We start from the raw sequence: 23,288 nt of genomic DNA, 5'->3' as shown, positions 1-23,288 counted from the left end.
CGAACGAGTCGAACGTTCTCCGTTGACCCTTTTCTCGTCGAGTTTGGTCCCCCTGGAGGCTAGAATTTGGCAAAATCGGGCCGAGACGGCGAAAAATGAAGGATATTTTTCGTTCGCGAGCGAATCTCGAGGGGCGAGACACCACCCTCGAAACTTTCACCCCCGTTCGATGTTATCGTCGGAGTCACCGATCGCGGAGTCGTCCGCGCTCGTCCGCGCGTTACGAACAGGGAAATTTGTCTCCGAGGGAGAGTTTCGCGGAAAGAACGACGTAGCTCGTTATCTCGCTAGATGGCAATTCGATAGAAACTCGGTGGTACACGGTCCCCTCCCCCTGAACCCCCGTAATTTACCAACCGCGCGGATGTTGGGTCCGCGTACGGGGGAGGTGGTCTCCTCCCCGCCCCCGTGGTTTCTCCCATTTTTTCCCGGCGTGGTCTCGTACGGTGTAAATACCGTAGGTATCGTATAATCATCTAAATTACGATCTCGGCGTAGCATTTGCGTCGTGCCGTACGCCGGGCTAGAGGAGGAACGCTCGCGATCCACGTCGATTCTAATCTCCCTCCCTCTTTATCTCGCCACCGCGTCGAACCTTCGGCCGGACAGTAAACCTTGGAACGAAATGGCCCTCCGCGCGAACCGTATCCTTGTTACCGATACCGGTAACGACGAGGACGGCCATTCCCGCGTTGCCCGCATCGACGGGTATATATGCTCGACTCCCACGCTTCCTGTTGCCGTCTACGTTCCATCGTCTCCGTCCTAGTCCAATTATTTCTTTTTTTCCCCACTCTCTCTCTCTCTCTATCTCACGCTGGCGCTGCGCGGCTAAAGAACGACTCCGAAGAATGAAAAAAACACGCGGAACGTTTCGTTTTTTACGCCGCTCGCGGGTTATTTCCGTTCCCGAATACGCGGATCCGTCGGCCGAGAAAGAATGTTGCTCCGCGACCGGGGAAGGAATATTATCGGTCGCGAGCTCGAAACGATCGTTACCGGGGCAAAAACCAGTCGGTGGAAAATTGCGTGGATTCACCGAACGCGGAAATCCAACGTTTTCGAGTATTTTTTTTCAACGCGTCCCTTGGAATCGTTTCGATTTCTAATCTCGTTCCACGGTACGGAGATCTTTCCGCGTTTCGTCGTTACGCGCGTAACACCTTGCTGCGTGCGATACGAGCGATCCGCTTCGTATCGAAGGAGGCGCGAAAGTGGAATTTCGAGTTGGCTCGGTTTCCCGCCGCGAAACATCGGACATTCCTTTTACGAGAACGTTTACGAACGCGCGTCGCGAACGTACGGTAAAATTTGTTGGAACGTGGCTCCGTTCGGCTCGATTAAGTCCCGGCCGAGTTATCTCTCTGTATCTCGTTACTTCCGTTTGTATTCGCGGTTCCAGTCATTGTTCTCGATTTTCTCGTTGCTCTGGAACGCTCGCCGGCGAGCTAACGCGTTATTTATATCGGACGCCCGTAACGAACGAATCGCGCGGGGAATGGTGCACGATTTCTCAACCGACATTCAGGTCACCGGGAGATACAGGGAACGGAACGTTGTTTCGCGCGTAAAGTCTCCGAACGCGAAAGAAACGCGAGTCAATTTTACACTTTTCCACGTCGAATCGTCCGTTCTGCTACTTTGTCCGTTCTCGAACAAGCTTTTCAAGATTCGCGGCTCGAAGTCCTCCTCGAGCATCGTGCACGGATTTCACTGTAACTTTCGACTCGGTTCGAAGGATATTTGACGAGCAAGACGAACGATCGTCCACGAGACGAAAATTTCCGTCCTTGCGCGACACCGAGCCGTCCTCGAGAGCGCGTACCCGCTCGCGGACACCTCCGTATCGTTTGTACGTGAATCGAGACGGCTGTAATCGCGACGCGGCTCCGGGTAGACTCGCTATAAATCACCTTTGCGAAAACGCGCGGCGTATGCGCGCGGCCTAGAAAACGGAACGGTTTCGCAACCAGAGCCGCTTACCATCCTTATCTGCGCGGCACAACGATACCTATACACCGATAGACGTTCGTTTCGCGCGATCCCACGTTCGTTCGCGAGGCGCTTCGAAATCCGCGCGCTCCTCGATAACGCTCCTCGCGCGATCCTCGCCGGAGACCGGGGAGGGTTACGAGCGGGCCACGAGCGAGAATCGGTGCCCCGTAGCGGAAGATTACACGCTTTAAATGGATAATTAAATAGCGAACGAAACTGACTGAAAGACTGACCGGGGATGATTGCCGGGTAGCGGCGCGAGCATGAGCGTGGAATTGCCGCCCCGGGGGCCCCCCTTTCCGGAGGTGGAGAAGGAGGTGGTTTCGTTATTACGCCCCCTCGATCCCCCTCCCGGGCTCTAAACCGAACGGAAACGTTATAATTATCCCGATTCCCACAAGTCACGAGCTCGGTTTCGATTGACGTGCCGTGGAAAAAAGAAAGGCTCGAACGCGGACGAGGAAGAGGATTTTCGTCGACGTTTGTACCGACTGTCCGGGATCGAGAGATCGACTCGAGAGGGACTCGTGGACGCAACGTCGATCGATACGACGCAACGGGAGGAACTGGGTCGAGCAACAGGACCGGTGAAGAAGTCGAAGAAGTCGTTTGGAAACTCGTCGATCGCTGCAAAAAGCCTCGAAGGGCACGGAGGATTCGTTTCCGGTCGAGAGGAGGCGTCGAAAGTCGACGAAGCGACGCGTGGATCCACGAGTTCCTCCTCGGTGCGAGATTAGTCCGTAGCGTGGGTCGTTTCGTTGGCACGGTCCAATCGTCGAGGAAGGCACGATCGATGAAATTGGGAGACAAAGCAGAGGTCGGTAGCCGGGGGGGTCAACGGTCATCGGTTCCTGGCCGAGGATCGTTCCCGGCGTCGAAGAACCTTACGAAGGACACAATGAGGTAGGTGTGTCGCGTCGCCACGCTCCCGGATCCTCCTTACGCACCCTTCGAGGGGCTCGTTCACGGTGATCGGCCGGATCGCACGTCCGATCGTGGGAGATCTCGAACACACCCGCGTCCAGGTCCACCCAGACACGAACCGAGCGAACCGACACGCTCGTCGCTCCTCGCTCGTCCGTGTACGACCGCGCGAGCGGACCCCGTGCTAGACGGGGTCGCGTGATAATGACAGGCCTGGGCGTCGCACGGTGATCGAGGTGGCCGTGTCACAGAGACCCGGTTCGACCACGCCCTGCAGGTCGCCGTACCAATTCGCATCGATTTCTAAGTCGCACCGCGGAAACCCTCGATCCGTGCAACGTACAAGCGCGTGTTCGGGGAACGAAGACGCCAGTGATCGCAGTTTTTCCGTTCGAAGGAATCGGATCGCGTGGTCCGATGCATCGAAGGCTACGGTTACGCGAATACCCAAGATGGTACCTTTAAACCGAGGACGAGTGCAGAAATGACAGCCACGTTTCACGAGGAAAAGAACCTCTCTTTGAAGCACACTAGGCGCTCAACTCTCCGAGAATTGTAAATATATTTACTCTAGGGACCTTTTTTGTCCCAGAGTCGCCAACTAGGAAACTATACCTCTACTGTTATTCCCAGCTATCGAAATAACCAAGAACTCGTCGCGTTGACGCGTGACTTTGATCTCCAGCTGTCCATGGATAAGCTGTCTTGGATAATCCACGCGCGTGAAATTTTAATATCGTTCCACGAGACGCGGAACAATGGACGCTTGTCTCAGGTATTCCTTGGCTCGTCTTCGAGGCGCTGGAAAGCAGGAAAATGTCTGTCCGATTTTTCCCAGCACGGGCTGGGTACACGGCGTTCCGAAATGGCCGGTTATCGAACGCGAGCGCGCGAGTCCGGCGCAATGACGAAGCGGATTCAACTGGCGATATCTATCTGGCAGATGGAGCTCCGCGTTTGCTCGGTTCCCGTCGTCGTGCTGTTCCACGCTAGTCGACATCGCGGCGGCATACCATCTTTGGGCTTGGCTTATCTCGTATCGTTCGAGCTTGGCACGAATAGCTGCAGGCGCGTCCTCGCGCATACCTCCATACATTCCATTGTGTTTCGTCCGTAATTACACCGAAAGGGACGCGGCGCGTCTTCGTTCGTCGCGCGGGGAATGCGTCTCCGGTCTGATTCTAATCAGCGCCGCGCAACCGCGAGACGTCGAACCGACAGCGGCCTCGGAACATCGGGGACGACCGAAATCGTCTCGATCGATTTATCAACGACCGTTGTAACGCGCTCCCGAGGATCGACACCCTCCAGAAACGGAAAGACACTGTGACCGGTTTTGCTCCTCGTTAAAAGGTACAATTTTGAACCTCGAAGTTTCGTACACCTCGATATAGCGGTTGCGTAGCCATTGTGACGCTCTTTCGAGGATCAACATCCTCGAGAAACGGAAAGACGCTGTTACCAGTTTCGCTACTCGTTAAAAGGTACAATTTCGAGCCTTGAAGTTTGCTGCACCTCGATATAGTAGTTGCGCAGCCATCGCGACGCGTTTTGGAGGATCAACATTCTCGAGAAACGGAAAGACACTGTGACCGGTTTTGCTACTCGTTAAAAGCTACAATTTCGAACCTCAAAGTTTCGTACACCTCGATACGGTGGTTACGTAGCCATCGACGACACGCTTTCGAGGATCAACAGCCTCGAGAAACGGAAAGACACTATGACCGGTTTTGCTCCTCGTTAAAGGTACAATTTTGAACCTCGAAGTTTGTTGCACCTCGATACAGTGGTTACGTAGGCATCGCGACGCGTACTCGAGTATTTTTCTTGTACGCGAACAAACGATTCGAGCGTTCTCGCGCTGGTAGTCGCGCGGTCTAAAGTTTCATCGTCGGAACCGTAATATCCAGCCGCTCGGATCCTCGCGCGGACGATCCTCTCCTCTTAAAGGAAATCCCGTGGAAGTCCTTTCGACGTGCGGCAGCCATTACCTCGGCGCGGGCTCTCCGCGCCCCACTCCCTTTCAGGCTGCAATAACGGCACATTAAAGGATTTTAACGCCGAAATTGAATAACCCCCGAGGCGGTAACGAAGTTATGCCCGCTCATGGAAATGCCTCGTATAGCCGTCCGCTCGATGGGAGGAGACAGTCGGAATGAAGGTATTAGGGATGACTGACGCGCTGACGTCGCCCATTTTGTCTCCTTCTCGGGGTCCCGAAGTTTCCTCGTCCTCGTTTTCGCATCGGCGAAGGACTACTCCGCAGACCCACGTCGAATCGCTCGACCGAGCCAATCTCACCGACGAACTGGTTCCTGCGACCGGAACACCTCCGCGCGGACTTTTCGTCAACTCGCCAAGCGTACTTTGTTCTCCAGAAAACTTTCCTCTTCTTGTTCCGTGCACCGTGTGCACTGTATTTGCAACGGATTAACCGTGTTCGAAGCGGATAGAAAAACCGACCAAGGTCGAAAAGTTGTTGGAAAATTGTTCGAGAGCGTACGAAACGAGGAAATCCCGCTTGGAATCCGTGAGGTCGGCAGTCTCGGGGGGGTCAGAAGGGGTGTAGCGATCGCGGGGATGACGATGCGCGATCTCCGGTGGCTCCCACGCCCCAAACGCCCCGCTCGTTAGTCGTAGTCAGCAGCGGTCGTCATCGACGCGTCATTCGGCACCGAGGAGAGCCACCCGGTTATCGAGGGGACTAGTCGACGAAGGACACGGTGCGAGAGTGCCTTCGTCGGACGCGAGACCGCCCATTCGACATCGACGACCTGACGCAGCATCGGAAACACCGGCAAATTGTCGTTGCTCGCTAGCGGGGGGAAGAACCGCCTTTCGCGCGACAACCGGTATCTGTATCGGTCCGTCGAATCGTAACGAGGGGTACGTGCGCGATTGGCTCGATCCGAAGAGAAAGAGAGGAGAAGGGGGGTCGCGTCGTCGTCGTCGTCGTCGTCGTCGCGGGGGTGTCGTTATCGTCGCGCGGTACGCGACTTGGGCAATTTCGCGGGAACGCGGCGAGACGGTTGCCGCGCTTATCGAGCCCGATTAATAATGGACTAGCCTCGGCTTTACCTATGATTTATCGACTGGAACCGGCTACCCCGCTCGCGGAACAGGTTACAAGTTGAAACATTGCGAGATGCTAATGCGCGTACATTGAATATTAATGGATATCGAAGGTTGTTTTCTTCGTCGACGATGTTTCGCGGAAGCGACGAAAGACCGTACCGTACGATCGACGGATTCGATTCGTCGTCCATTGCGCGTGCGACGGGTCTCTCTTACGCGCGTACTACGATCTTCAAAGTACCCACGGTGACCTAAATGCAATCGCGACTAGATTCGCGGACGAACGTCCACGCGTCGCGTTACGATTCGAATTTGGGTCAGATCCGATCGTCCGTAGTATCGTCTTAGGGAGCAGTTTCCTCCCCGAAAGGGCCACGGTTATTTCGGCCTTGTCTACTTCGCTGTCGAGGTAGCGGCTCGTGGACGAGGTTAGCGTACCGCGAAAAGGGGTCGTCTCGAGGCAATCGGGCTAAACTACGGACTCATTTACACACTTAGCCCGGCTTCCGCCTGGCTCGTTTCTACCCCAGCCCGTCGCCCGAGCCCAAATGGTTTTCATATTGTCTTTTTATCGCTCGTTTTCGTTTTATCGCTTGTTTGGCCGCCGACTCGAGTCGTCCGCCTCGACGGTTCCGCGCGTACCGCTTCTTTTATCCCGCGGTCGCGCCGCGAATCGATTTCCATCGTAGGAGGGTCGACGGAGGATTCCGTTTACCTTCTCGCGTTTCCGAGCGAAGAGATACGCGCGACGGTGCTCGGATAACGTGGGTGGCGGACGTTTCTCGAACACAGAACGAACCGAGCCGGATCGATCGACGAGAAACTCGGTCCAGGCCGATTCCACGTTTTCGCGCGCGAGTGGATCAATATCGTTTCGAGGGACGATCGAACCTCCTAGGATTCCTGTCCGTATAACGCTCGGAGTATTTGCCTCGAGAAGGCAACGAGCGTAGATTGTTTCTTTGAAAATAGTTTCTCTCCTAAAATAACCGAAACGCGAAACAACGTATCTCAGTTCTCGACGCCATCTCCGTGGAGAGTTTCGTTTCTCGAACGAGAGACGCTCCGCAGAGACGTCCGCGAGATTCGTTCAATTCGCAGAGTGTTACCTGCAAGTTTCTCGCGATAATACTTTTACCGAGTGAAAGTTGTGCATCGTCACGGGTGGGCCGCGAGGCGGGGGATGGACGACGACCCCTCGTGGAAAAGCATCGGTCGGCCAGGGCCGAGGAGCCGCCCAGAACGGACCGCCGCGAGCACTTAAGACTATTGTTTTCAATGTAATTGGATAGCTGCTGCTCTCTCTCCCTCTCTCTATCTTTCTCTCTTTGTCCCTGTTACTTCCGCCTGCCGTTCCGGCAGCTACCTCGATCCCAGAAGAGGGTGGAAAGCAGTCAGCCAGCCGGTCCCCGTGTAGCTTCGACAATTATCTTGATTGTTTTATGCATACACCGACGAGACCGGCGCGAGCCAGGAAAGGGGACGGTACTTGGATTTCTCGGCGAAATGCGAGCCGGTACAGCGTTTTCTCGACCGTCTGGGTATTCCGGCTCGCGAACCATTCGCGAACACTCCGTTCGCAACTCTTTGGGAGTTCTTTCGTTGAAAGTTCTTTCGCGCTCGCACTTATATCGAAATCGTTACGCGTGGATTCCGTTCCGTTCCCCGCGAATCGGTTCCTTGGTCGTAATCGGAACGGTTCTCGTTCGGTGCGTAAACGTCGGCGTGCAGAAGCAAATCTCCTCGAACGAACCTGTTGTCGGTATCGTTGGCGCGACACGGCCCCCGAGATCCGGATCTCGGATCGATCCGCGTGGAGTGCGAGGCGCTGTAAACGGGGCCGCGTCCGAATCCACCCCCGGCCGGTGGCCCTCGATATGACGTTACAGGGTGCGGGGGGAGGCTAGGTAGCCGAGGAGATCCGATGGAAACTCTACGCCCAGACAATGCTCTCGGCCGATTTAATTAGGATAAGAATCGCTCGGATCGCGTATACACGGGCGCACAATGGGGTTTCGCCGAGGGGTGTGGGGCGGTAGGACACGAAGCCACGCTTCTGGCGTACGTGTACCGTGGCTCGCCTCCAAGAAACATGATATACAGGCCGAGGGTACGGGGGGAACGGTAGCGGGTATCTGCGGGCCACGGCGGTTTCCAAAAATACCGCAGGCCGAGGGAAAAAGTAACGAGGCAACGAGAGGGGCTTGGCGCGGATAGGAGCGGGTAACGCAATACCGCGGGCGCCACGTGCTAATTATGTAAAAATACGATGCGGTCCGGCCGCGCTGCGGTGCAGCCGCGGGCTTTTACGCGCAGCCGGATCCGCTCCACGTCGCCGCGCGTGCACACTCACGGGGGCTTGGCATCGGCTTCGGGGCCCGATTTTACGTCGAATTTAACGCTCGCGTATCGCCCCTGCCTGCTCGCCTCCCTGCCTCCCTGCCAACCCTCCCCGATGAATTATAAGCGGGAACGCGTGTGTCGCGTTAACCGAGCCGATTTAATCGACCGCCGCGAGAAGGCGCGCGATAACTCGTCTCGCTTATCGTCGAAGGAAACGACGACCGATCGAACCAACCGGCCCGTTTGCGGTTCGATTACCCCCGACTCTGCCAGCGATTAATTAAGATCCTCGCGACTTTGTAGCGGAGAAAATAACGCCGAGAACTTTTTACATACGATAGAAATACCGCGAGGACTTTGACAATTTATCGGAGAGCTCGAGTCGAGTTTGCCCTTTTCTTTTCTTTTTTATTTTTTCTTTTATCGCGAAATCGTTGGTAAAGATCGAGAAGACGCAATTCAAAGGAGACTTTTCACCGATATCGGCGACCATCGGAAAAATCCTCGACGAAAGTCTCGCAGGATCGGTGTACGAATCGCGGAATGCCGTAGCTCGACACGAGCGCGCGCTTCGTACGTACGCGCGTTTTAAACGTTTCGACCTCGTTTCGTTTCGCCGTCCCGTAGCGCGGCGATAACGATCGCGCGAATTATACCGAGGCGGATTGAAAAATATGCGGCTGCAATTTTGTTGCCCGGGCACGGAAACGAACCCGCTCGGGCGATACGCATCGGTGTTCGCGCGCTCTCCGAGGGGAGAGGACGCCCCGTGTCCGCGATTTGTTGCGTTCAACGACGATTACCGCGAGTTTCGTTCCGCGATCGAGCTAACGAGAGACGAAAATTAAGACGCACCGGGGGCATCGTTCCGCGCGAGCCTCGTAACGCGATCAACGAAATTATCCGTGGATCGCGTGTCTCGTTTCTTTCCTTTTTCTCCTTTCCGTCGCTCGAATCGCGAGAGATCTCGTCGCGCGACATCGCCGAGGGCAACGTTCGTTTCTCCAATCGGTTCCGCGATTCGAGTCTGTTTCGCGTTTGCGTGCTGTTATCTGTCCTTCGATTCGCTCGTATTAATTCAAATTATAATTGAAATCGAGCCGAGTCGTGTTCCCCGCGCCCGAAACGAAATTCGATTCTTCCGAAATCCGAGCAGTGGACGATTTATCGCTAGTTTTTCGTAAAAAGCTTCGTGTAGGTACACGTACCGCGATTAGGCGAAACGCAACAAGTAGATTAACGCGATCCAACGGCAAAGAAGCCCTCTCTACCCTGTACACGTGTTTTCGCTCGTCGGTGCGTAAGTTCGGCCGCGCGTCGTCCGTCTTCCCGCACCTTGGCACCCATCGGCGCTCGAGAAGACGCCCGGCCTCGCCGCAACTGCGAAATTAATGCGAGCGGTAACTTCCCTGGAAGAACGATGAGATTTATACGCGAATTTATGGACTCGGCCGGCAAGACCGATGGAATGACCGAGGAGTGCATCGTTTATGCATCTAGCTCCAGTTTCGCGGCCGCGGAGCGTTTGAGCCGTTGCCAATGGCGACTTTCGAACAGCGTCGCGCGGATACCTCGAGAGCCACGGGGACGTTCGTTACAGGGTGCTCGGAAATTTCTAGAAAATCTAATAGAAAATCGGTGAGAGCTCGGAGAATCAGGATCCTCTTCCTCTCGGTTGTTCGATCTTTATTGTAAATATCCGGGAAAGGTCGGATCGGTGTTCCTCGGGGAAACGAGCCTGCCCCGAAAAAGAGAGAAACGTTGAATGGAATAATTTACAATCGAGCTTCCGCGACGTACTTAGAACGGGGGTTGGGAGTTTCCTCGCGGGCATTGAATCCCGGGCGCGCAACGTTGTAAACGGCGCCGTTTTAGCAATGTTATCGCGTGTCTGCCGATTTCTTTCGATGATTCGCGAACGAAAGATTATCTTGTAAACCGCTTATCCGAGGCTCGTTTCTCCGCCGCCTGTCCTCGGCTGACCTTTCTCTCGTATATCTTCGATGGTCCCTCGTAAAGTCTGCCTTTCGTGAAAGCCAATACGAGCACCGGAGGACGGATCGTCGTCTCCGCAGAAGCGCATCTGCGCCGATGCGACAGCGCGATAAAACGCGCTCCTCCGCGCTGTATAGGAGCGCTTTTTACTCCGCTTTGTCCTTCGTTGGCCCGTCTCTCGTTTTTCTCTTCTTTTTTTTTTTCGTTCCCCACCCCCTTCCACTGTCTCTCTATTCTCGTTGTTGCCCGACGATAAATAATATTTCACAGGTGCGTCCAGACGACGCGGCGCCCCGTAATACGCCTGCCGTCGCGTAGATAAAACTTCCCGTGCATCTATGCGCTCTGTGCACTTACCTGTTACGCGATAAATCACTCGATAAATTGTTTAAAAGCGCGGACGGCCCGGAGGGAAACGCGAAACGCGGCTTTCCCTCTTTGAACGGTTTCCTCGTAAATAACGCGCAAATTGCGAGTGGACCGGGACGACGGTCGAGTTGGACTCGCGGGGAAAAATTCCTGCACCAAGATCCGGGGAGCTGGAAGAGAAGTCGAATCGAGCGGATTCGTGGCAAGTTTCTTTTTTTTTCTTCTTTGCGAATTATCGAGTAACTCGGAAAGAAAGAAATCGCGTTTAACAGTGCCCTCGAATCCCAAGGAATCTTCCGAGGATCGATTCGTCGAGCGGGACGATTGTTCCGCGTTGAAGGGAGAAAGTTGGCTAAACTCGTCGTTTCGTTTGTCTGTTGCAGCATCCGTACCCTTCGGAAGACCAGAAGAAGCAGCTGGCACAGGACACGGGGTTGACGATCCTTCAAGTTAACAACTGGTGAGTCTCGGACAAAATCGATCGATTTTTCCACGATTTCTCAAACACGAACACGAACACCATTTCCACGATTTCCACGATTTCGTTCGTCCCTCTCGTCGGGGAGATGGTAAATAATCCGTAACGCCTCGTCCCCGCCGGGAGGAGATAATTACCATCCCGAGTTTACGCGTTACGCGCGTTACACTCTACGTCGGAAGCGCGTCGCGGTATCGAGGAAAGCCGGTTCGACGTTCTCCCGGCGACAGGTTCTCCGTGTTATCTCCGTCCAGGAAGTGCGTGCACGGCTGGAACGGTCTTTCTGCCTCGCCCGGATACGCGCGTGATACGCGGATTCCGGACACGCTGAAATTACTCTCGTCCGTCAAACGAAACGAACCGTGCGGCCCGTCGACGTTCCGCGACAAGCTGATTATTTCAGCGCGCCGATCACGCGAAATACGAGGAACAACGCGCTCCGGTACGCGCCGCGGGCCACGCACCGCTGCGCTGGATTTCGAAATTCCCGCGATACCTGTCCCCCCGTCCGTGTACGCGGCAAGACCGCATTGTCGGCCCAGCGGCATTCTCGGCGTGCCCCTTGTCGATGATAAAGCTGCCGTTTCAATGGGTTTTCGCGTCGCGTTCCGATGGACACGACGAAACAAGGTGATCGCGACCAAAGGGAAAGAATTCGATGGGTACAGCGCGCTCCACGAACGGGGGACCGAGATCCACGAGCGCGAACGATACGAGAATCGAGCGGTGAAGAGTCACCGAGTGATATCCGTACGACGAGAATCTTTTCTCTTCGAAGATGCGCACTTTGGTACCTCGTGAACGTTTCAACGCTCGGTGTTCACCAAAGATGAATTCCGGTTCTCCCGCGGCGTTCCTCCGTTTTCCTCGAAATTTTAACGTTCACGGTCGCCCGCTTCCGCGTCCACCTGCGAGATTGAATTTTTTCCTTTTTCTCTCTCGCCTACTGTCGCTTTCGACCGAAGAATCCGGCGGCGGGTCGTAAACACGGCCGAGTTATGGGACGTAAAGCGCGAAATATCCTCTTTTTGTGTTAAAGCGAAGGGGGGAAGAAAAAAAACAAACTTTATTAATCGAGGTACTCGCGACTCGAGTTTAACGAGAGATCGGAGTACCGTTCGGACGAAACTGGCGGGAAATGCCCTCGTGGGTCGAGATCGGGGTTCGGGTTTAATTTTTCCGTTGAGAGTCGCGCGGGGGGAACGTGGAAACGTTTTTCCATCGATTGTGGAAAACGGATTATGGATTCGTCGCGAGAAGAAACGTCGTCCGCGATCGTTGGTGTTTACGAGCGAACGCTTCGCGTCTTACGGCGCAGTAATACCACCCACGGACATTCCCCAATTTCGATGTTCGTTTCGCGACGGGTTTCCCACGTTACGCCGTAGGATCGTTATTGGCATTCGACTTTCTCCGCGTCGTAAACCCGGACGATTCTCGGTCCTGCTCGCCGTTCGAAACGACTATTCTTCCCATCGGGAAGAAACGCGGTCTACGTTGACCGGGACTCTTTCGTCGGTGGAATCTCGTCTTTGGAACCGGGGCACGGAAAGAGCGAGAGAGCGAGGAGGGGTGTAAGAGGAGGGCCACGACCACACGCGCGCGCGAGAAGCAATAATTCTGCGACGGAATAAAACCGTAACACCGTCGAACCCGCTGCCAGGCGACGTAACGAGACGTTGAAAATAATATCTCCTTCGCGGCGTTGCACGCTTGGCAGTCAGGTAGGCGAGCAGCTTGTAAAACGTTTATACCGAGCCCGCTTTATGCACCTTTAATCTCGGCGCGAAGTGCCGTACCGGATTATACTAGCCGCTATTATGTAGCGACTTTACGATTTTCGTATCTGGGCCGTCGCGCGCGAGAAAGAGAGAACGTTCGAACGACCGAGAGGGAGTGCTTCTTTGTATTCTCCTCGACCGATTTCCAGAACCGTCCTCATGGTCCTCGACCGTTTCTTTCCACGCTCTTTTCGTCGTGGATTCTTCGACGTTCGTATCGGAACGGGACCACCGTAAATTACCCGGAATTTTGACGCTACCGATAAACGCACTCACGCGCACTTGGCGTGCACGAAGCGTGATTTTCGGTTCGCCGTAAACGCGATAGGGAATAACGCGATACACCGAGAGAGACCAATGGTAACCCGGGGGTTACGTATGCACCGTGGCCAGGATTCTTTCCTGCCGATCGTTGGAGAGACCGACGCGAACAGGACTCGAATCGCGAACAGGTTAACCGAGCTCGTAGGTGGTTGCATCCGCTTAGAACGCGGTTGCAGGTGCGCCGGATAAGTGCGATACAGCGACCGCGTTTCGATCGTCGCGGTATTAGAGAACGGTATTCGAAATGGGATCGGCGGAACCAACGGATCGCTGGAAATATTTCATTTTTACCGAACATTTCCACGAATCGAAATACAAACCCGATAGAGACATTTTTAGGAACGATATTTTCGTACGAGTTTCCGTGACCTTTTCCGCAAAAAATTATGCAACGAGTTATCCAAAATGGGATACAAATCGCGAAACGAACGACTAAACGATCCTCGACGAGAGTCTATTTCGGGTTGGATCGTTGGAAAAATTCGGGTGAAAAACAGCGATAAAAACGTGCACGACGAACGGAGAACGTCGAGGGACAACGGTGTCGAGAACTCTTTTGGCAAGCGAGGCTGTTTACTCTGGGTTTATACGCGTTGCGTGTTATATCTCTACTCGCGTTGAGCGTGACTCGGCGAGTATCGTTCCGCGAACGCGACGAGCAACGTGGGGGAACTCCCGGTTACGCGTCGTACGCTCGGCTCACCCAATACCGTCCTTGTTTATTCCTTACACGCGTATCGATGGAAATCGGTCCCGCTCGGCGTACACTCGGCCGGGGAAAAGTTAATTCCTCGCGATCCGCTGGCAGACGCAAAGGGTTAAGACGAGAGGCGGAGAGAGCGCCCTCCTCGATGGGGAAAGCTTACCGCGTCCTGTACCCGTGAAATCCCCCGTTTCTTCGAGTTGATCCGCCGGTTCCGCCCTCTTCCTCCCCGTCTCTTTGCAGAGGACGGTGCGTTCGTTCCCCTTGCTCGTATCTTGATAGATGTTTCCGCGTACCACCTGCGCCAGCATCCGAATTACAGCTCGCTCGCCCCCTGTTTACCGTGACGTTTAATCGTCGTCCCTACGCTCGCGAGCGAGTTCGCGCCGCGAAATTTCCGACCGGGCGATCCTCCGTGAAGTATCAGAGACAGACGAAAAAAAAAAAAAAAGAATTATTCACTGTTTCTCGGTCCGGTCTAAACACTCGATCGATCCAGCGGTTTCGGAGCATCGAGCAACCCTCCGTAGAAATAAATTCCCGAGCGTACTCTACGCGTAATCCAGAGTTTCGGTTAACCTCGTCCCGGTCTGGATCGAAATAATCCGCGCGGGGGTGAATCAGCAAGCTTCCCGCGTGCGGATATAAAATGCGAAACGAATTGGCCGACGCCTTCCGCCCGCCAACCCCGTTCTCTCGTCGCGGTTGGTCGGGTCTCTCTTTGCTGGTCTCGTTGCATCGCGACGCCGCGGAGACGCGGGTGGTTTGCAGCGCGTATAAATAAAATCGTCGCGACGTTCCGCGAACGTCTGTTCGTGTCCCGGCGCATCTTATAATAAGAGTATCCGCGGGACGGTTTTGGGGTGGCTGGATGGCGCGTGGGGGTGGTGGTGGGGAAGAGGGCTGGCTCGCGTCTCGGTAAGAGAAGAGCGCGCGGTAATTGATCACAAATCAAGTTTAAGGAGGCTTCGTAGCGGCCGCGGGATTTTTCGATCGAGCTCGCGTAATATTTATTCCGTTCGGTGTTCCAGGGACGCCCACGCGATCCGGGATAATTGCGGCCCGGTGTCACGGGCGTCCGCCGAACGGTGTTAATTGCGTCGTCGTCGGTGCGTAAGGGAGAAGCGGTACGCTCCGCGGCGCGGAATTTTTGGCAACGGTCCGTGTTTACGCGCCACCCGGCGCGGCCGATATTTCCTCAGGCATCTGTCCATACCGGCGACGTTTCCCAAAGCCCGCGGCCTCGTAATTAACCGGCCGTAACCTGCGCCCGCGCGCAAATTAGTACCGCATAACTTTTACACGCGCGGACGCTCCTTCCGAAATAACCGCGAGCGTTCCCAGCCTTACTCGAGGTTAATTAACCCTCCGTCGTTGAAAGGGGAGAATCGGGGAGATGAACTCGAATCGATCGAGAAGGATTCCGAGAAGCATCGATCCTTCTCGATCTTGCTAAGGGGTAGCTTTCGGAGATCTCGGATAAAAAAAATTCCTACGCGGGGAGTCGTGTTCCAGGGTGTACGATTAACCTTCCATCGCGTGGATTTTATCTTTTGTAAATTCTCCAAATCGTTCTTGGAGCGCGTGATCGATCGTCGAGCGGATATCCACGCAGAAAAAAGTTTCCAGAGGGTTGGCTCGGTAATCTCGAACGAAGGAATCGTTCTTGTTCCAGGGTGAGTTCGATCGTCGCGCGATTATCATTTCCCGTACGTTCTCCCTTCGTTTTCCAAGTTCTCGATCCTAGCGTGGAAACGAGTTCGAATCTCGCGCTCTCGCCGATTTTCTCGAAATGTTCGCGACCGGGTGACACTACCGGAGGGAGAAGTGTTTATTTTTTCGGGCGCGACGAAAGCTCGGTTCGCGATGCACGGTCCGTGTGGGTGGGCAGGTATAAGGGCGCACGTAGGCGGGCCCCGGAGCTTACGAGTCTCGCAGTTGCGCCGAAGCGCATGCGAGAGCCACGGCAATTTCTTCGCGGCGCGATAAGTTTCGTGATATATTTCGCCGGGGGAAACTCATGTTTCCGTAATGCAATTAGAGCGTGGCCGTTGCACCGCTCCGTGGAACGTTACCTCGGACGAGGACTGCGTTCAGGGACGCCGACGACGACGACGACGACAACGACAACGACGACGACGACGACGACGACGATGGCGACGGCGACGCGCTTAGAAATAGCCGGTCTAATTAGAATACTCGAGACAAACGAAATAATTCGTAAATAAAATAGTTCCGGGCGCGTACGCGGTGGAAGAAGTCCGCGAGCTGGCCCTCCCCGGTCTTCTTTCTTCCCGTGGTGTTTTTCGTTTTCTCCGTTGGCTCCTCCCGTTTCCCTCGGTCCCGCTCGCTCCCCCTTCGTCCACAATTTTCCGTCACATATATCAGCCTGGACAGTAGTTAGAACCGTTGCCAGCTTGTTACCGCGTGTAACCCTTCGCGGACCTCGCGGCGCTGTGTACGTACACCGTCGAGCGCGGTAACTCACCGCGGGGATGAAACCGCTCGCGAATAAGTTCAAGAACTCGAGCGTTCGGCCCGCGGAGTCCCTCGACGATCTCGCGTCGCGAGTTCGAGCAAGATCGAGAGGGGATTTTCCACGAGTGGTCGGATGCGCGCGCGTGCCGCGCTAAACGAGAACGGAGCCCGGACCGTACGGTCGCAAAGAAAGAACGTTGGCTCGCGATTTATCGTCAGGGTGGAAGTTTCGTTTCGTGGAATTCGGGAACGAGGGGAGGACGGGACCGAGAACGAGAGTTTATTCCGGGGGATCGACGACGCGAGAAACTTCTTCGTTCGACGTCGCGCGATCTTTCCAAGCTTTCTCTTCGATTCGAGTCTCTCTTGTTCGCGAAACGCGGTACGCTACCATTGCTACTTCCCGTACGACGCGTCTCGAAGCACGCGCGAGCAAGTGGCGCAAATGTGTACTAATATTCTCGCTAATTTAGCCGCGCTCTCCCCACCACGGGGTCTCTCGCTAATAAACCAGAGGTTATTTATCGGCTCGCCCACTCCTCGGTCGAGATCCTTACCGCCCCACGTGCGATCCCTGCGCGGCGGTGGCTGCCACTTGGACCGTTTATTCCGACCACAGCGTTTTTACACCGCGAACGCGATCCAGCGATTCGCACTGTTTCGACCCGCGGTACAAATAATTTTATCACTCGAGACGTTCGTTTCGAGTCGCGCTCGAAACAATTTTATCGACTCGCGGTTTTCACGCGGTGCACGAAGTCGTTGGGTTCTCCGACGGATTAGGTGCGCTCGATTCGCGTAGATTCGAAACGATTCTCGAGGAGTCCTCCGTTTCGAGTCGTCCTGGAAATACTCCTCGTCCCTGTTGCGTTCTAAAGGGATTTTCCACGTTGAATCTCTCGTTCGAGTATCGTCGGCGCCGTGAGATTTCCTTTCGGTGCATCGCGTCCGAAATAATTTCATCGGGCCGGCCATTTATTCCCGCGACGCCTCCCCGCGGAGTCGTCGACTCGGGCGTGTTTTTCTTCGCGCGTGCACGCGCGGGTTATACCCGCGCCGGTTGCGGCGATTTGCTCTATTTGAGCGGAGGTCGAAATAATTTTATCACTTACAGCTGCACCGGCGCTGCTGCCGCGGCGGTGGCGGCGGCGGTGGTGGCGGTGGCGGAGGACCGGTGTCTTAAGAGGATTTCGATGTTAACGGAGACGAAGAGCGATTTCGCTTAAGCCCTCGAGACGACGCTTAATCACCGGACGAAATTTACCGTCCTCCGGGTCTCCGGTTCTCCGAGAAGGGGAAAAAGAGATCTCTTTCTCTCGTTTTCGTCGGAAACTCGAACACGGGAAAGAAACAGCACCGACGAGGAAGGAGAGAGCTCGTTCGCCGATAGAGGCGATATTGATTTTTTATTTACGACTCGTGGTGGCGAAATCGGCCGCGCGATTTTCGCCGTCGATTCCGCGACGAAAAGGGGGCCGGTCGTTGAGCAGCGCGCGCAACGAGCCGTCACCGAGCGATATTAACGGCATTATTGATGACGCTAATGAACCTAATGCGATTATTATCGGCGCGTCGTTACCCGGTACTTATCAACGGGCGCGATGTTTTTTGCATCGACTCTCGAACGACGGCCTAACCCCGTACCGTCCGAGAAGGGGGAACGTTTTACACGCGCGAGCTGACCAACGGCGTGTAACGTTTCCCTCCTCGCTGCTCTCGCTCGCGGCTCCTCGAGCGGATCGTTAACATCATAACTGTACGTCGCCCGGGTAATTTAGACCGTTGTAAAACCGCGGGGCAGTCCACGGGGTCCCCCGTTCCTACGTTGTAAACGTACACGAGCTCGCTTACGTGTACACCGTACGCGTTCGGGTGTAACCGACTTGCTAACGAGACATTTCGTTTTACAAAATCGTCCGAGACCCGGGAGCCACGCGAATGGGGCCGTAAATCCCGGGACCGGATGTTAATATCCCCACCCCGGTCGGTGGAACCGGCGCGGTGCCCGCCCCCACCTTTACTCGACGGTTCGCAAATATTGTTGCAACGCGCGGATGTCGCAGTTTTGCGCCCAATGGCCGTTAAACGTCGCTTCTACGGCTAATCTCTTTTACGCGTTCCGCGAAAACGTAACCGTGGCACGGTGCGAGCGGCCTCCGAGCTGTCGGTGCGCGGGAATGATGGCCGCTAAATCATCCGGAGGCGCGGAGGTGGCAACGCGTCTCGCACGGGGTTAAACAAGACGCGTTCGATTCACCCGGATACTCGAAAAGGAGACTACGACGCGTTTCGAGAAATTTCATTCGCGCGTGTTTGTTCGTCGAGAAAAGTTTCAAGCGCGAGTATTTAGTCACACCCCCCGAAAAATTGTTATCGAACCGGTCGATACGTAGAGCGTAGACGTTGCGATTCGCGATTTTGTTAAATTTCTCCGTTCAATTTAGTCCACGTTACACTCTCGAAAACGTTCCAATCCAGCCCGGTTGGTATCCCGTCGATGGAAAGTATTCGCCGGGATCGCATCCGAGGTCCGTTGGGTCGAGTATCGCGCGCGTTGCTCTCTTTGGCTCGAGGAGCGAATCGTTTCTTTTTCGTTTTCGCGGCGGTCGGGTATAAGGGTCAGCCGCGAGGGTTGCTCGTGACGGTGGAAACGCGGGCGAAGTCGTTTGCATGCCGAGTAAGGAGCGATTGGATTCGAATCCGGCGCAGATTAGGGCGTTCGATTAGCCGCGAGCGAGAGAACGGTCGATTTGCCGCAAATGAGCTCGTTCGTGGAAGCGAGACCGTTGTTATTGGGAATCGGAGCTTCTCGGTCTCGGCGGTTTCGGTAATGGCGATGGAACCGGGGAATCTCGGAGGTTCTTTGACTCGTCCGAAATTCGTTCTTTGGGAACGTTTGTGCGTTCGACTCTGCGTTCGCGCGAACGAATCGATCACGGTACGTTTTCACCGGTTACGAGAAACGTTTGAAAACGAGTCATCGGAGTTCCTCGTAAACGTCGATGACGGTGCTCGAACGAGAGTGCAACAGGGTGTCGAACTGCCAACTCGGGATTGTAAACTCGGGTACCGATGCTTCGAAATACGAATTACGTATTGTCTGGAACAGAAGGTGTCTGGATCCGATAACCAGATGCCTCGAGACATAAATTTCCTCGCCGATGCGTTGGAAATTATTCCAAGGACGGAGGAACGCGCGCGGCACCACGGTCTCCTCGTCCTTTCCTCGCGGTCGGTTCCTCTAGCCGCGATTCGCGTTCTCGCGGCGGATGAAGTACCGGTCGCGTCGACGCATCGAAATAAATTCGCGCGTAAGGAGCACGCGAGGCGAGCAAGAACGCGAAGTGCCGCGACGGAAAGTTGGTCGCGCGTTCGGTTTCCCGCGCGAGGCGCGTATCGGTGGATCGCGGGAAGATTCCCGATCCGTGGTGACGATACGGGTACGGGACCGTTGCCGCGTCGCTTCTGAAATTGTGGAGGGTAACCCGAAGCTCCCGGAGCTCACGCTCGGCCGAGTCGAAAATCTTGAAACGGCCGTATAAGGCGCGTCAGCGGCGCAAGAAAGGGCCGCGAGAGGTGATGGAGCGACGCGATACGAGCGGCGCACCGGTGACACCGCACACCCGGCTGACTTACGGTCCCCGGCATCACCTGCTCGAACCAACGTACCTACGAACGAGCCTGCGCAACCTCGAGCTTGTATCCGCGAGCGGAGCCCCCGCTCTCTCGCCTTCCCGCGGAGGATTGACGGGGAAACGATGACACCGGGGGTGTACGGCGGGGGCTACCGGGGGCATCCTGGTATTTGTTAATTGCGGGTGAATCGTCTGGAAGCGTCGTCTTCCATCCAGGAATTTAATTAGACGTTCCGTTACGTGTACGCGTTACGTTTACGGTCGAGGGGAAATATTCTCCACTGCGGGATTGTTGCAACGAACGGGGAATTGAAACGCGAGGAACGAAAGCTCAAGGAACGGGAGCGTTCCTCTTGGAAAAAACGTCAACGGAGAAGTAATAGAAGCGTTCCGCTCGGAACACTGGCGCGAGAAAAATTTTCAACGTCGGTACGTAGGAAGATCTCGCGATCGACGAGGCTCCATCGCGCTCGAGCGTTGCGCACACGGTTCCAATTACGGACACTCCTTTCCGGAACTCCTATCGATCGCCGTACGTTCCATTTCTGGTAATCGTTTCAACGACTCGCGCTACTTTTTAAAACTTTCGAAACTGTAATCGTTCTCGTAAGTTCAACAGCCAGTCGGGCGCACGAATCTAGACTATACCCTCGTATCGCGCGATCCATTTCGTTACGCTCGGTCACGGTTCGGTTTCGTTCCGGCGGTCCGCAAACCGGAACGAGTACACGCTCATCGGCGAACTTGCGTTTAAACATTCCCATTAACGCGTCGACCGCTCGACTCGATTTCCCGCAACTTTGTCCGAGCGAAACTCGTCCTCGATCGTTTACACCGCACTCGACTCGCGTAATTTCGTTGCTTCGGTGTCCCTCTACGAATACGTACCGTTTACTAATATCGATGAAAACGATACCTTTCGAATTTTTTAAGCGCTGGAGAAGACCACCGAGAAGATCGTTGGTCGACTCGTAGCGGAGAGCGAGTTTCCCCTCGGTGGACGAGAGTTGGCCGAAATCCGAAATCGTGTAGTACACGTCGGTGATTCGGACTCATTGGCTGGCTTCGTGTAACAATCTCATTTAGCCTCTCTCCACCCTCCGAGCTTCCTCCCTGGCGGTGGTCTCACTCCCGTGAACCCCTAGGGCCGCCTGGAAAGTCCCCTCGGCGGTAGGGACCACCGCCATCGCCGCCGCGTCCCGTTGCGAACCAGGAAACCCTCTGGGAGCCGGCGGGGTGGGGCAGGAGTCGGATATCTAATTAGCGGGGGCTGATCGGTAATTACTACGATTAATCAATCCGTTTTCCATTTGTGCGCGCGCTCGGCGCGCTCTCGTCCGTGCGAAAGGGAGAAGAAGAACCGAGAGGCCGTCGAGGGAGGCGGCACGAGCGGAGCCTAGGGGGTGCGAGGGAACGCGAGAAGAATAGACGCCGCGACGTGGGAGGAGGGGGGTGCGAGCAGCGAAAGGGGTACCAAAGTCGAGAGAAAAGGGGTTCCCTCGGTGGATCGACGTTGTTCCACGATCCCGAACAGTCGTAGCTTCGAGATTGGGATTGTCGAGGCTTCCGATCGATTAAATCCCCACAATGAATCGGAGTTCGCGCGCTCGCCAAAGAGATTCCCTCGAATTCTTCTCGGAACCGTAGCTCGTTCCGCGCGCACGCGCATCTACCCTCGGTGTACTCCAGGGGTGGTTTTCACCGTGATTTTCGAGCCTCGTGGATTATGGAAAAGGGGTGGTAGCGCGTAGAAGTAACTGGTTCTGGAGCGTGAAAATGTCGCGTTGAAAGGTCGAAATCGGTATCGCGCGAGTCGTTCGTTTCCACGAGGCCGATTCGACCGCGAGCGGGAGACACGAGGCGAAACTGGTCCTGAAAATCGAGTTAAACGCGTTCCAATGAACGGATCGCACCTACGCACCGGCTCGAGGAAACGGCAGGCCCCCGAGGGGTGGGAGGGGAACCGGAGGAGGAAGATCGGTAGCGTTACGAGATCGACCGGGTCAATATGCATACGTTTCGACCCACTCGACGAACTTTTATCGCATTAGGCTCTACACGTGCATTCGCCCCTTCCCCTGTCGTCGCTCCGGTTCGATTTACGCTCGTTGAGGAACGACATCGTCAATGGCGTAGGCAGGAAGAACGTTTCTGGCTCGTCTTATTCTCCTGCGACGATTCTCGCGGCTTTGTCGTCGAAACTCTCCGTCAAAGTACTCTTACCATTTTTTTTCAACACCTTCCGTAACGATGCTCCAAACCTTCGGTTCTTGACGTCACTCCGCGACTCCAATTTTCCGCCTCGTCGCGAGCCAAAAGAATACCCTGCGCTGTTCTCCTCGATCGAACTTTTCGTAGAAAATTATTCTCACTTGAGTATCCCACGGCGCACAGGAGAGTCGAAGGTTACGCCAGTGAGATCGGCTCCGGTTCGAAACGTTACGCTAATGTCGTATCGGGAGAACCGAGAGCGAAACTCGCGCAGGGGTATCCGGGGCATATGGAGCGAAATCTCTTGATGCCATTAGCCTCGACTTTGTAAATAGTTCTCGCACGAAGAATAACAACGGCCGGCTACGGAGGGGTCGTAACCCTAAACCCGGTCGGCGGGGCTCCATTCTCCGCGAGCGTCGACGTAGCAAAGAACGCCCTCGAACGTAAAGGAGTCGATTGCGATCGATCATCGGGGATCGCTCTTTGCAGGCCCTTTCGAGCGAAAAGGGTTGAAGTTTGCGAGGGCCGTGAATCCCCCGTTATTTGTTTTGCGCGAGAAGATTATCGCGTTATTACGCGGGACGAGTCAAGGGTCCCCGGGCGTTCCAAGACACGCAAACACTCCGCTTCTCGAATTACGTTCCCGGATCGGGGCTCGCGTAATCTTCGCGGCGAGTACGGAACGGACACGTGTCCGACGTCGCCGGGGACAAAGTGGACGCGGTAATTACTCTTTCGACGATTGGTCGCGTTAACCCGACAGCTGGCTCACGGAACCGTACACGGGAAACAACGATGCTCGGAGAGAATGCTAATGGTTACCTCGAGCACGGCCCTGTGGAGTAACTTGCGTAAGATGGGAATATCTCCGGTGCGCGGGCCCGTCGAACCTTTAGGTAATTTTCAGAGACAGTTGAGGGTCAGAGCCAAGGGGGTGTGTCCGTGAGACCCACGATAGGTGAAAATTGTACTCC

At 55.2% G+C, this 23,288-nt stretch overlaps 1 protein-coding gene across 6 annotated transcripts in view; it reads left to right on the top strand.

The window, feature by feature from the left end:
* Hth (Meis homeobox homothorax) overlaps positions 1–23,288 on the top strand; it is a 440,142-nt gene that overhangs the window by 313,249 nt on the left and 103,605 nt on the right. For all 6 annotated transcript variants that reach the window (XM_076310509.1, XM_076310510.1, XM_076310508.1 and 3 more), the window contains one exon: positions 11,085–11,161. In XM_076310509.1, coding sequence (XP_076166624.1) covers positions 11,085–11,161 — 77 coding nt within the window. The remainder of the gene's footprint in view (positions 1–11,084; positions 11,162–23,288) is intronic.

Source organism: Ptiloglossa arizonensis, chromosome 4 (genome assembly GCF_051014685.1).
Source record: "Ptiloglossa arizonensis isolate GNS036 chromosome 4, iyPtiAriz1_principal, whole genome shotgun sequence".
NCBI classification, from domain to species: Eukaryota; Metazoa; Arthropoda; class Insecta; order Hymenoptera; family Colletidae; genus Ptiloglossa; species Ptiloglossa arizonensis.
Note: the sequence above shows the minus strand (reverse complement) of the source record. Positions and strands in the feature narration are given on the sequence as shown.